Consider the following 11,154-nt stretch of genomic DNA (forward strand, 5'->3'; position numbering starts at 1 on the left):
CATGGCAAACGTTCAGAAAGCTGTTTCCTCCTGCAGAAAGCTTGAATGAAGAAGTGTGAGGCGCTTCACGGCCATCAATGCCAATTTCTGGCAGATGACAAGTATTCATAGCATAACATACTTGTAGTCGCTACATGTCCCTCCCAACTAGACGCTCCTTATAGTAGTTCTTGTTGAAAACAGGCTATTCGCTCAATTAATCTGGGTATCTGGTTCCAAATACAATACACTCCCTGTTAGTGTAGGTGCAACCATAAGTGCATGGAATACGACAAAAGCCTCCCAATCCAAGATATACCCCTTACAATCCCAGGCGGCAGATAGACAGCATTACGTCCCTGCGTCGACGGCTCCGGCTTCGTGCTCTTTCCCAGCAGGCTCATCATCAAATGTCGGACTGACAATGATAGCCGGTGGATGCTGGCTTGACATAGGACTCAATGTCCCCGCAGACGATCTTTTATCATCTGGCGCCTCGTCCTCATCGGCGTCAACCTTCGCCTCAGATTGTACGGAGTCTCTGACCGAAGTGGTACTCTGGTGTGCCGTCCGCCGTCGCATTCTGCGATTCTTTCGCTCTTCGTCAGCCCCGTGTCTCCGCCTTCGGACGTCGATCTCGTCGCCATCTGAGGGTACCGCACTTCTCATCTCCTGAAGAGCTCTCAATGCTCGATCGGCCACGTCTTCACTTTCGCTCACGTCGCCTCTTGCACTGATCCCATCTTCAGTGCTGAGATGGTCTCCATTCGGCTCCTCGCCAAGGCTGCTGAGTCCACGACTTTCCTCAACCCCGTCTTTCACAGGCAGGTCGGGCAATTGTTGGCCACTAGCGACTCTTTGTTCATGTTTCTCCTTCAGCCTGGCACGCCTTCTACGGTCGCGCTGATCTTTCACCTGAGGCGCCGCCGCTCGAAGTTTCTCCAGGAGTGATTCCATGGCACCATTGGCGGGGGGACTGCCAGGTGTCTCTGCACCGCTTCTCTCGCCGCTGGCATTTTGGCTGCCTTGAGCTCTCTTTCTGGCCATGCTAGCATCGAGACGGCGCCTATTCTCTTCCATCGTGACGTTCTTTTCCCGAGATTTTCTCCACTCAGCCACGAAACCTCCAAGTTTGCTGAAGAACTCCCTTCTAGCATTTTCGTCTTGGTTGTCCTCTCCGAAGTAGGTCATAATATCATCGTACGTCCTCGATGTCTCGTCCAGGAAAAGCTGCATTTGTTCAGCCTTCCGTCTTGCCTCCTTCATCGATCGCTGTACCACTAGAGCAACGCGGTCTTGAGGATGGAACCTCTTAGGGTCACTCAAGTTACCAGCATCCAACGAGGCTTGGACATTCTTGATGTTTTCGATGTACTTCTTGGCGTCTTGTCGCAGTTGGTCAACGTTGAACTTTGAGGCCGTGACAACACCTGCTATATCTTCGACGAAAACTTCCCATTGAGAGTACTGGTTGCGGACGATACGCTCGATTAAATCGGCAAAGGTCGTCTCGTTCTTGTCGTCTTTGACCATGCCCAGGCGGGCAAGCGAACTGAGTTTGAATCCAGATGCTTGCTTGTTGGAGTCATTCATATAGTTGCCAATGTCGAGGATAAGAGCGAGGACGCTCATGAGAGAGGTAGAATCGCGGATAGCCTCGGAGACATTGACAATCTCCTTCAGTTTGTGCGAGATTTCGTCGTACTCACCCTCGTATGTTCTTGTCAGAGCCAGAGCTCGCATTCTTGCCTTCCAGTAATGATGCATTTCGTACGCTGTCTGCAAATAGATTTGGTCTTCTCTTGTCAGCTCAGAAGGATCCTGCTCTCGTTTCGAGGATATGGCATCAGGTCCTGTCCAGTCCTTGCTGTAAGGCGCCATTAATTTGGCAACATTTTCGGGTATAGTGGAGAGATCGTCTCTCTGAAGGAAGTCCATAACCACGTTGTTGTCCAGGACCTCTTTATCACAATGGATGATCTTTCTTACGACCTCATCAGCGGGATCGTTTTTGAACTTGGCCATTGAGACGTGGAAGTTCCGCATCATGTCGCTACTGATGATTTGCTTCTTGTCGCTCTTACCCCTGCCTGAGCCAGCGCCAAGAATCTTAATATCTTTGGCAACAAAAAGCTTCTCCACCTCGTCGAGGACGCCCTTCCGTTGCAACTCGCGGTACTTTTCTTCTCTGGCTTCCATGTTCGCGGTGCTGCCGCCCCAAACAGTCACTTGCGGCGTATCGACTTTGTCCCAGTGGAAGGCCTTGAGTTTCTTCTTTGGACGCATGACAGGGTTCTTGAGCATAGGGACAGGCACAACAGGTGACAGAGGTAGGTAGTGACCATGCTGAGCTCCAGGTAGCGGCGGTGCGCCAGGTGCTGGAGGGGCCATTGGTGATATCGGACTCATAGGTAGTGAGCCAGGTGGAGGAGGTGGAGGTGGAGGAGGACCTCCAGTGAAGCCAGGCATCGACGGTGTCGGAGAGAGAGGCATTCCAGGACTGAATGGCGGTGGTGGCGGAGGAGGTGGAGGTGGCGGACCTGTAGCGAAGCTGGGGATGGTGCCCGGTATCAGACCTGGCGGAGGCGGCGGAGGCGGTGGTGGAGGTGGAGGACCATCGAATTTGGCCTCAGATTTGGCTTCCAACTGTGAATCAACTTGTGCTACATCAACCGGTGTCCTTGGAGACTCGGACTCGATACTTGGATGAGTAGGCCCAGTCGTGACACCATCGCCATCACCTGTGTTGTCGTCGCTATCGTCGTCGACTTTCTTGACCTTCGACGTGATCTCACCCATGAGGCTTGATTGCTGCTGTGCTGTCATCTTGGGTTTGGAGAATTCAACCAGACGTGGCTTCTCATAGATGACTGCGTCTTGCTCTTCGTCCTCGTCAACAAAATCGACGTCCTCGCTAGCGGCTAGAGCTTCCAGTGCTGCTCTCCTAGGTCCCTTCAGGGCGTTGCTGCGATGGACGCTTCCAATAGCACTGTTTGTGAGATGTCTCTGTGTGTTTTCCTGGAACTCAGCATCATCCAGATCGTCCATCTTTTCGCGGAGCTCTCTAAGTCGGTTCGATGGGCCTGTCTGGCCCCAGACTTTCCCTTCGAGCTTGAATTGGGTCTTGGTGCGTTCAAGATTGCGCTCGAGACGCTCCATCAACTTCTCCCTATCCAGGATACCTTGCATCTGGGCAGGATCTTGAGTGGGGGCGCCCTTCACAGCTCGGGAAGCGGCTACATCCTGAGCATCCTTGAGCATAAGGTAAAGCTCCCTGGTTTCGAGCTCATTCCTCTGCAGTTCTTGAGCCCGAATCCTCTGAAGTTCAGCAACCTCGGACTTCAGAGATTCTGCTTGTCTGGCTTGCATTTCGATGATGCCTTCCTGTTCCTCGATCTGCTTCTGCAGTTTCTTGACCAATCCATCGGCACCGAGTGAGATCTGTGCTGCCATCTCATCGCGTTCAGCCAGCGCTGCTTCAGCAATTTGTCTAGATTCCGTGGCCTCATCGAACGCGATTCGAGCTTCATCGTCAGTATGCAACCTGTTAAGCAGATTCTGGACCGTAAAGTTCAGACTCTGCTTCAAGTCCATATCTGGCAGCCGTTGATCCATTGCCACATAACTCAGCATGGCGTCCACGAGTTGAAACATCCTAAGACGGTCGTCTGAATTGTTGTCTCGCAGTAATAGCATATGTTGCATCGCCGATATGAAATAGTCTTGCGTTCTTGTGCCGTTGACCTTGGACATGATGGCGTCTGTGATCTGCATGGGATCGGTCATGTCCTTGACTTCACCTTCGATACTGTCCACCATGCTGCTGCCTTCTCGTTGCAGCAGATCTTCATAGTCGATGGCCTCGTTCTCCCTGAACTTCGCAATTTGCTTGTCGATGACATCGTATTGGAAAGATTCCATCTTCACCAGAATACGTTTTATGCCGCAGGCAATGAATTGGGCCCTGATGTGGCATCGTAGCTGCAAATCTCGCTCAGGCGCATCAACCAACATGTTGATAAGCACCAAAGTCGCGACAGCATACTCCATCAGGAGGTTTTCCATGCCAATACCACCACTCCTGACTTCTTCACTGGCTCCTACCAGACTGCCCATCTTGCCTCGGCCATCGATCGTGACCTCGACAATGCGCATCCATGCGTCGAAGCGACCATTCTCATTAATCATATTCTTGACTTGGTCCAAGGCTTGTATTACCTTCAGGTGGCCCTGCCCTTGATCCCAATGACAGAGAAACGTCAAAACCTCGCTGACCAATTTTCTTGTAGTAAGGCGAGGCGAGATGAGGCACGTCGCCAGCGCCACTACAATCTGTTCGTGCGTCAAAGCATCGTCGGCGCCATATTTGTTGTTCATCAACGCTTTCAGACATTTGACAATATCGTACTCTCTGTCCAGGTCCTTCTCCGCTGAACCGGTTGTGCTCTGAAGAGTAGGCCCACTGGCCTGGCGTCGATTGATCTTCAGTAATACGCTCGTCAAGGCTATCTGACCTTGTGCCTCGATAAAAGTCCTCACCCAGCCAATCGGTTGAGTTCGCAGAGAGACACTCAGACTCTGTAGCTCTTTCGAAGAGATGGTGTTATTCATAATTTTCTTGACATACCATTCAGGGGTACCGTCCACATCTCGGGAGACCGGTCCCTCAACGGTTCCAGTTTGTCGAGCCTGCTGTCTCCTCTTCTGCTCCCCCTGCCACTCGGTCAATTTGTCTTGATGCACGAGAGTCCATTTCTTCGCGGGGGCGTATGCCGTCATTTGCCGCCTAGCTTGTTCAGGGAGGTTTTGCCAGCCACGCTTGTGCATTAGCTGTAGGAAAAGCTGCTCAATTTCTTCGTCGCTCTGCGGCTTGGGAAGGTAGAATCCAGCAGGGGTAAAAGACTGAGTTGAACTGAAAGCTGAAGGTTGTTGCGCTGGCCAGCCAGCATGAGAACTAAGTTTAGAGAGCCTGGAATGTGTCGGAGACACCAGTTTCATTGAGATAGCATCGGAGTCTTGTCGCGATGGTATCGCCGTGCGCGAAGAATTCTCAGACGAAAAGATGCTGGACGCTCTGGTGGTGGACGATGCGGTCGATTTTATACTTGCGCCATCGAACGATTTGCGTCGTCCTCCATAGGACTCCGTTGTGGACACCGATTCGTATGTGCCATGTTGAGGGCCGTTGCTACTCCCAGGGCGACCCCATTGTTGATATTTTGTGCCCCTATCGCCCGCTTGACTGGAAGCCATCGTGACCCCGTTGACGGTACTCGAATGAGGCGGCGGCCGTGGGCCTGTGGGATGGGAGGCTCCATTTGGGGTTCCATTGAACGCAGGATACTGGTGAAAGTCTGTGCCGCGAGCAAGTTGATGTGGCTGCGGCTCCCTTCCTGGAACCTGTTCATCTTTGGGCAAATGTTCCACAATTATGGGCGTGTGCGATCCGGTGGTTGTAGAGTATGGTATCGAGGTAATAACGCCGGCGGTCATGTTAAGGCCAGCATAGTCAGCATCCTGACCTTCGTTGGACAGGACGGACTCTCTTTTCGAAAATCGTGAGCTAAGGGATCCATTCGTGTTCGACTCGACGCTCGCAAGACTTCCCTCATAGCGACTGTCTGACTTGTCTCGGTGACGTCTGAAGAAGCCTTTGCTGGCGGACGACTGTCTGCTCGTCTTGTCTGGTTGTGTTGTTGGGGGCATTCTCGCTGCTGCCAGGCTTGACAACAGGCCGCATGTGTATTGTCTGTAGTTGGAATACCCCAGAAGGGGGTGTCCACTCTTTGAGTCTCAAACTCTCTCCCCCTCGTTCCAGTATTTGTCCTCTAACGTCCAATGTCCGATGTTCGAGAGCGCCTCTATCTCTGCATCGTGATTGCGACCGACTGATACACACAGGTTCCGACAGGTAGAAGAATGGCGTGCACGTGGATTGGACCGTGGCTGGGATGAAGAACGATGGACAATGCGTGCGGTCGAATTGAACAGTAAACAAAACAAAGGATGTTGGATGGATGCAGCCGTTTCGTTTATCCGAGCGAGGAGGCGGACGATGTAAACGCTAGAACAAAAAACCCTGTACAAGAAGTGACTCAAGGATCGTGAACAAAGAGAGATCCCAGCATGAATTCTTTCGTGACAGTGATGATGGCGGCCAAAAAGTCATGGAATGAGTGATGGTGGATCGCAGTCAAGTCAGGATCAGAGAGTCCTTGCGCCGCCTGGCTGCTGCGTGCTTTCTGGCATGTCCGTCCGCAAGGGGTTTCAAGAATCAAGCCTGCCCGCGCCAAACTCACTCTGGTTCTGGCACCGCGTAGCGGCTGCGGCGTTTTGGGGCGCTCCAGGCCAATGAAGTTGCTGAAGACGCCACCCACCAACCAAGCCCACCAGACCTGTTCAAGCCTGGCGTAGACGTGCCCTTAAGGAGCCGATCACCACTCTTTAGCAACCTAAACCGCTTTCTCGCCTTCCCTTGGAAATCATTCTCCAGTTTGATCTCGCTAACCTACCCCGTCCTTGCAGGTACAATGTCCTAAAGCCACTTGGTTTGATCGTGCAATACTCCGTACAACTCTGATATCTTGCTCCGAATCTCTGACTGGACGATCCCTCCGGCCTCCAGAGTGGCATACATTTGCGGATTCGAATAAGCATTCTCAATCCTCATCCATTGATCGCCGCCAAAGACAAAGTTCGGAAGAGCAAGACCAAATACCACGGGCTCCACGTGCCGCTGCCAGAGAAGCACGCCAGAAGGACGCCCGTCAGGCAAAGCCCACCGACCAGTCTCCTTCGTCCCTCAACGCCCTTTTCTTAGCCTCGCGACTCCAGAGCTGCCAGAACTGGGCCTGCGTGGCCTGCCTAATCTCACGTCGGATTCGAACTTTACACCTGTCCTGCTCTATAACTACTCAGTGTCCTCCCCATCGCATTTAGCCGCCAGTATGGCGGCATAATGAATCTCCTTCGACGCTCAATCCCCTCCACAATCGCCGCGGGCGCGGCGACACCGCCCACTCCGATCGACACCACCAGCGACAAGGATACGAGCAAGATGGCAGGAGGTTTCGTGGCCTTCTCAAGGGTATGTCAACGCTTCATGCCGACCCCGTGCTCATATCGGGAATACTGATCAATGATACCTAGACTGTCCTCCTACCTATGGTCATATCCTTGGTCCTTTATCTCGTCATCTTCCACGCGCTGCTACCACTGTACCGACGACACCGCGCCCGCTATTCACAATACCTCCCGCTCCAGTCAACCTCTCTGTCTTCCCACCTACCCGAAGCGCTTCAACCTGCATCTCTGCGCGACCGTCTCGGCACATTATTCTTCAAGCTCTTCCTGCCCTCAACCTGGGCGTTCCGCAACCGGTTCAATCGCCGGGACAGCGTGATCAGCGCAGAGGGTGACCTCTTCGACGTCGAATCCGGAGAGGCAATGGTTGGGTTCGACGTTCAAGAAAGGGGCATACGTCGAAACGGCCTGGAGCGTCAAGTCTCCGACATGGACGCAGCGACGCGGACCGCGAATCAAGCGGTGGATGTGGCCCTCGACTCGAATCGACGGTTAAGTCGCGAGCTGGAGGAAGGATTCCGAGACGATAGCGAGGAGGAAGCAGAGGAACACCAAGTGGTAGTCGGGAGGAGAAGTGCAAGTGCTCGAGGATAAAAAGAAGAATAGAAATTGAGCCACTCCAACCTGACCGGAATATAATACTCCTCGCGTTCACGTTGTCTGTGTCCAACCACCGAATGAGCGTATATCCAAGGCACCTAAAGTACATTCAGGCACGCAAGATTGGAGGTGCGTCCAGGGTTCCTATGGCTTGTTGCTTCTGCTCGTCCTCCGTATCTGCCCACGGATCTCAACGTCGAGATTGACGGCGTGAAACCGTTGCGATAGCATATGGATGCTACAAGCAATAACCCGTGTGATTTCCGATGAGACAGGCTTGAAGGGAACAGCAGTCTCGATTCTCGTTTCAGCATGCGGCGAGATTGCCATAAGAAACTCCAAAGGTCAGGAATGGTGTTTGAAACAGGTCACGTCGAAGGCTATAAAACAAGAGAAAGAACACCGAGTAAATCAACAACTCTTTTGGCAGAATGCCTCAACATATGAATAGCCTATATGTACAGTTTGTCCAGCAGTGCCGTCTCTGGACGATCCCACCACAGAAAAGCTTCCAGAAGACTCCTTTTTCCAAAACATTCAGAAATATCAGGCCATAACAGCATCGAGAGACATTCCTTCACAGCCCAAGTCGCTCGAAGGTGCTCTCTGCTCACGCTCAAACTCCACCTTCTAAAGAGCTTGAAGTTGGCTCCTCAGTGCGATGCTGCAGGAAAGACAAAGTCGACTTCGTGGTCATAAGCGCATCAGATTTCCTCCGGCAAACAATGATAAGTGCAAAATCTTTTCCTTTCCAGGATTTCATCAGCTTCGTGTCATAAATGTCTACATATTTTGCAACATGGAAGGTTGGATAAGTTGACTGGGTGCCATCATTGGCTGGGACATTTGCATAACAAGTGTGGATGGAGGAGGCATGGACATGGCCATCATGCCAGAGACACTTGTGGGACGGGTGACATCGTCAGGCGAGGAGAGATCATCCATGTCGCCAAAGTCGTTTTCTTCGGTCTCGAGCTCCTCATCGCTCGTGTTTGGTGGCAGCTGGCCATCTGGTTGGGTTTCATGGGTCCGACGATGTCTGGAAAGGATGATTAGAGAAGTTCATTTGATATCTCATACTCAGTGCTACTCACTGAGCCAGGTTGTCGGAACGTGAGAATGCCTTGTTGCAATATGGGCACACGTAAGGACGTTCCTGAGTGTGTGTTCGAACGTGGCTATCACGCGTCAGTAAGTGCCAGGTAATGCTAGGATAGGGTTCAGCATACCGCTTGAGATGTTCAAGGCGCTTGAATAGGCGACCGCAGCTAGGAATTGGACAAGAGTGTGACTTGTAGGGTACACCAAGTTCCATCATGGTTGCACTTCGTGCTCTCCGGATAGGACCAGGCCTTTCCATTCTGACGGCAGGGCTGGCCAGTAGTGAGGGAGCATGCATGTCCTCTCCGGTCATGCCCGACATCATCTCGGCGGCAGTCACCATCCCCATCGAGTGCATGGAGTCTTCTTCGAGACTGGCCAAAGGAGTTGTATGTCGAGAGTAATCATTGAGCTGATCCATTTTGTTCATGACGGAGTTGGCATAACTGTGCGCAAGGCCTTGTGGTGAAGCACCACCAGATTCGTCACCCTCTGCAATAGGCAGGACAGAGCTGGACATGGATCGTCGAAGATCGCTAGGCCTTTGCGGCATATGCGTTTTCATACCGTGGGTCACTTGAGCAACAGCATTTGCAGCTACAGCATTCATGATCGACGACGGAATTGATGAACGCCGCCTGCGTGCCTTATAGGTGGGAGATCCTTCGATGACAGAATAGACGTTGGAAGGAGGGAATGCACGGGGAGCAGCTGCGTATGTCGGGCCAGCCATTGTTGACGGCGGTAGCGAGGCCATAGGGTTGTAATTATGCATAGGCTGCATTTCTGGAATAGCGGAATAAAGACCAGTGTCTTCGTTGGCAATGTATGCAGGCTCAGCGCCAACAGGCATAGCATGTTGAGGAGGAGTGATGGGCTCGTATGAGAGCCCGCGAGTGCTGTAATCCTCGAAGTGTGAAGAGACGAAAGAGGGGGCAGGAGAATACTCCATGTAAGCAGGCATAGAGGCATGCCGCATGTGTGCGCGGTCATACGGGAGACCATTTCGATCATAAGCGATATTCGAGTAATCCTGCTCGCGAGACATTGCCGTGGTCGAAATGGGTGTCTGCATGGCCATGCTAGTGTACATTGTCGGTGGCTGCTCCTGAGATCTTGGCATCTGAGCAGGGAGCATCTGTGGTGGGGGCATTGAGTCGGTCGCACGCATGACCGGTGAGGGCGGTTGAGAGTATGGAACATTTGCGTTGGCTGTGGCAAAGGAAGAGGAGCTGGCTTGTTGAGCCTTGGTGAGCTGCTCGAAGAGAGACTGAGACGAGTCGAACTCGAACGACAGAGCTGGCTCGGCCACCGCTTTTGTCGTCGCTTCTTGGCCCATCTTCTCGCGCTTCAAATCCCGCTCCAGCGCATCGAGGAAGAGGCGATCATGGGGAACGCTGTACCAATAGAAAACTTTCTGCTTCTTCTGTGTTCGAATGCAGTTATTCTTGTACAAGAAATCCAGAAAGGGGCTTTTGGGCTCTTCCAAAGACGCGTCTGTCCCAGACTTGAGATTCCGCAGATCGGAGAAAATGCCCTCCTCAAATTTCTTGGGGTTCTTGACCGGTCGTCCAAAAGCTTGAAAGCGGAAAGACAGACATCGTACTATGTCGGTTCCGGAGACGTGGAAGAGGTTGTTCCATAGCACGCACGAGACGTATTCGCCTGTGGGGAGGAGGAACCGTCTGATCAAGGAATCCGGGCTCCAGTCGACAGGAGCAGAGATTAGAAAGTATTTGAGGTTGTCGACTTGTTGCAGGGCGACTTGCGCATCCTGGGGCAAGCTTTGTTGTGCCTCATTTGAGAGCATAAAGGTCTCGGGCTTCTGAGGGTGAGCCATTGGCGCACCACTCGAGGGATACATCTGTCGCGCCGTGGTGGAAATGTTGACGCGATCAACAGCGGTGACAAGAGTGCGTAGGTTGTCACCGTGGTACCTGACCCGTAGTGACTGCAGTGCTATACAATCCCGTCCTCAGTGCAGTGTGCTTCAACTCTTTCGTCGTTGGTTCGAAGTGTGGCCGGACACGCAATACGGCGAGCAGCGTGCGGAGAGCGGAAAAATGGACCACAGAAGATGCCAGACAATGGTTGAGGTGAGGAGGTGTGGTTATGATTGTGTATAGCGAATGTAGCGATGATGTAAATGGAGTCAATGCGAAAGACCAGCTTCGCAAAACGTCCTGACGTGGGTGAAGCTACTGTCTCGAGTTGTAGGCAAGCAAAGACAGATGAAACGAAAGTGGATAAGGAGAGAAGCTAGCCTCTCAAGTCCTCAAGGACAACGCCGAGGACGGAAAAGAAGGTCGAAGGATTGCTATGCGGTAGCAACACAGAAAGAGGTGAAACAGATGGAGGGATGTCGAGAGGTTATGAAGTTTGGGAAAGAGG

General features: G+C 52.4%; 3 protein-coding genes across 3 annotated transcripts; 1 reads left to right on the forward strand and 2 right to left on the reverse strand.

Moving 5' to 3' along the window:
* Positions 1-128: 128 nt before the first annotated feature.
* On the reverse strand, positions 129-5,918 carry EDD37DRAFT_239092 (cytokinesis protein). Its single transcript, XM_062810580.1, has one exon. The coding sequence runs from the start codon at positions 5,683-5,685 to the stop codon at positions 331-333; it is 5,355 nt and encodes a 1,784-aa protein (XP_062672819.1). The 5' UTR covers positions 5,686-5,918; the 3' UTR covers positions 129-330.
* Positions 5,919-6,889: 971 nt separating this feature from the next.
* EDD37DRAFT_239569 (uncharacterized protein) lies at positions 6,890-7,887 on the forward strand. Its single transcript, XM_062810583.1, has one exon. It carries the CDS (start codon positions 7,144-7,146, stop codon positions 7,654-7,656), a length of 513 nt encoding a protein of 170 aa, XP_062672820.1. The 5' UTR covers positions 6,890-7,143; the 3' UTR covers positions 7,657-7,887.
* Positions 7,888-8,210: 323 nt separating this feature from the next.
* Positions 8,211-10,810, reverse strand: EDD37DRAFT_239544 (transcription factor STE12). The gene is made up of 3 exons (XM_062810582.1): positions 8,892-10,810; positions 8,757-8,840; positions 8,211-8,701 (listed from the first exon to the last, which is right to left on the reverse strand). Exons 1-3 carry the CDS (start codon positions 10,625-10,627, stop codon positions 8,446-8,448), a joined length of 2,076 nt encoding a protein of 691 aa, XP_062672821.1. The 5' UTR covers positions 10,628-10,810; the 3' UTR covers positions 8,211-8,445.
* Between the last annotated feature and the right edge of the window lie 344 nt (positions 10,811-11,154).

Source organism: Exophiala viscosa (genome assembly GCF_022695815.1).
Source record: "Exophiala viscosa unplaced genomic scaffold EDD37scaffold_2, whole genome shotgun sequence".
NCBI lineage: Eukaryota > Fungi > Ascomycota > Eurotiomycetes > Chaetothyriales > Herpotrichiellaceae > Exophiala > Exophiala viscosa.

What these genes read in the sequence shown, in the direction of transcription:
- EDD37DRAFT_239092 (XM_062810580.1), bottom strand. Translation starts at nt 5,685, where the DNA reads ATGCCCCCAACAACACAACCAGACAAGACGAGCAGACAGTCGTCCGCC.
- EDD37DRAFT_239569 (XM_062810583.1), top strand. Translation starts at nt 7,144, where the DNA reads ATGGTCATATCCTTGGTCCTTTATCTCGTCATCTTCCACGCGCTGCTA.
- EDD37DRAFT_239544 (XM_062810582.1), bottom strand. Translation starts at nt 10,627, where the DNA reads ATGTATCCCTCGAGTGGTGCGCCAATGGCTCACCCTCAGAAGCCCGAG. An exon ending in CGCCTTGAACATCTCAAGCG is followed by an intron (nt 8,841 to 8,891) that starts GTATGCTGAACC and finishes GACGCGTGATAG; the next exon opens with CCACGTTCGAACACACACTC. An exon ending in CGTTCCGACAACCTGGCTCA is followed by an intron (nt 8,702 to 8,756) that starts GTGAGTAGCACT and finishes CATCCTTTCCAG; the next exon opens with ACATCGTCGGACCCATGAAA.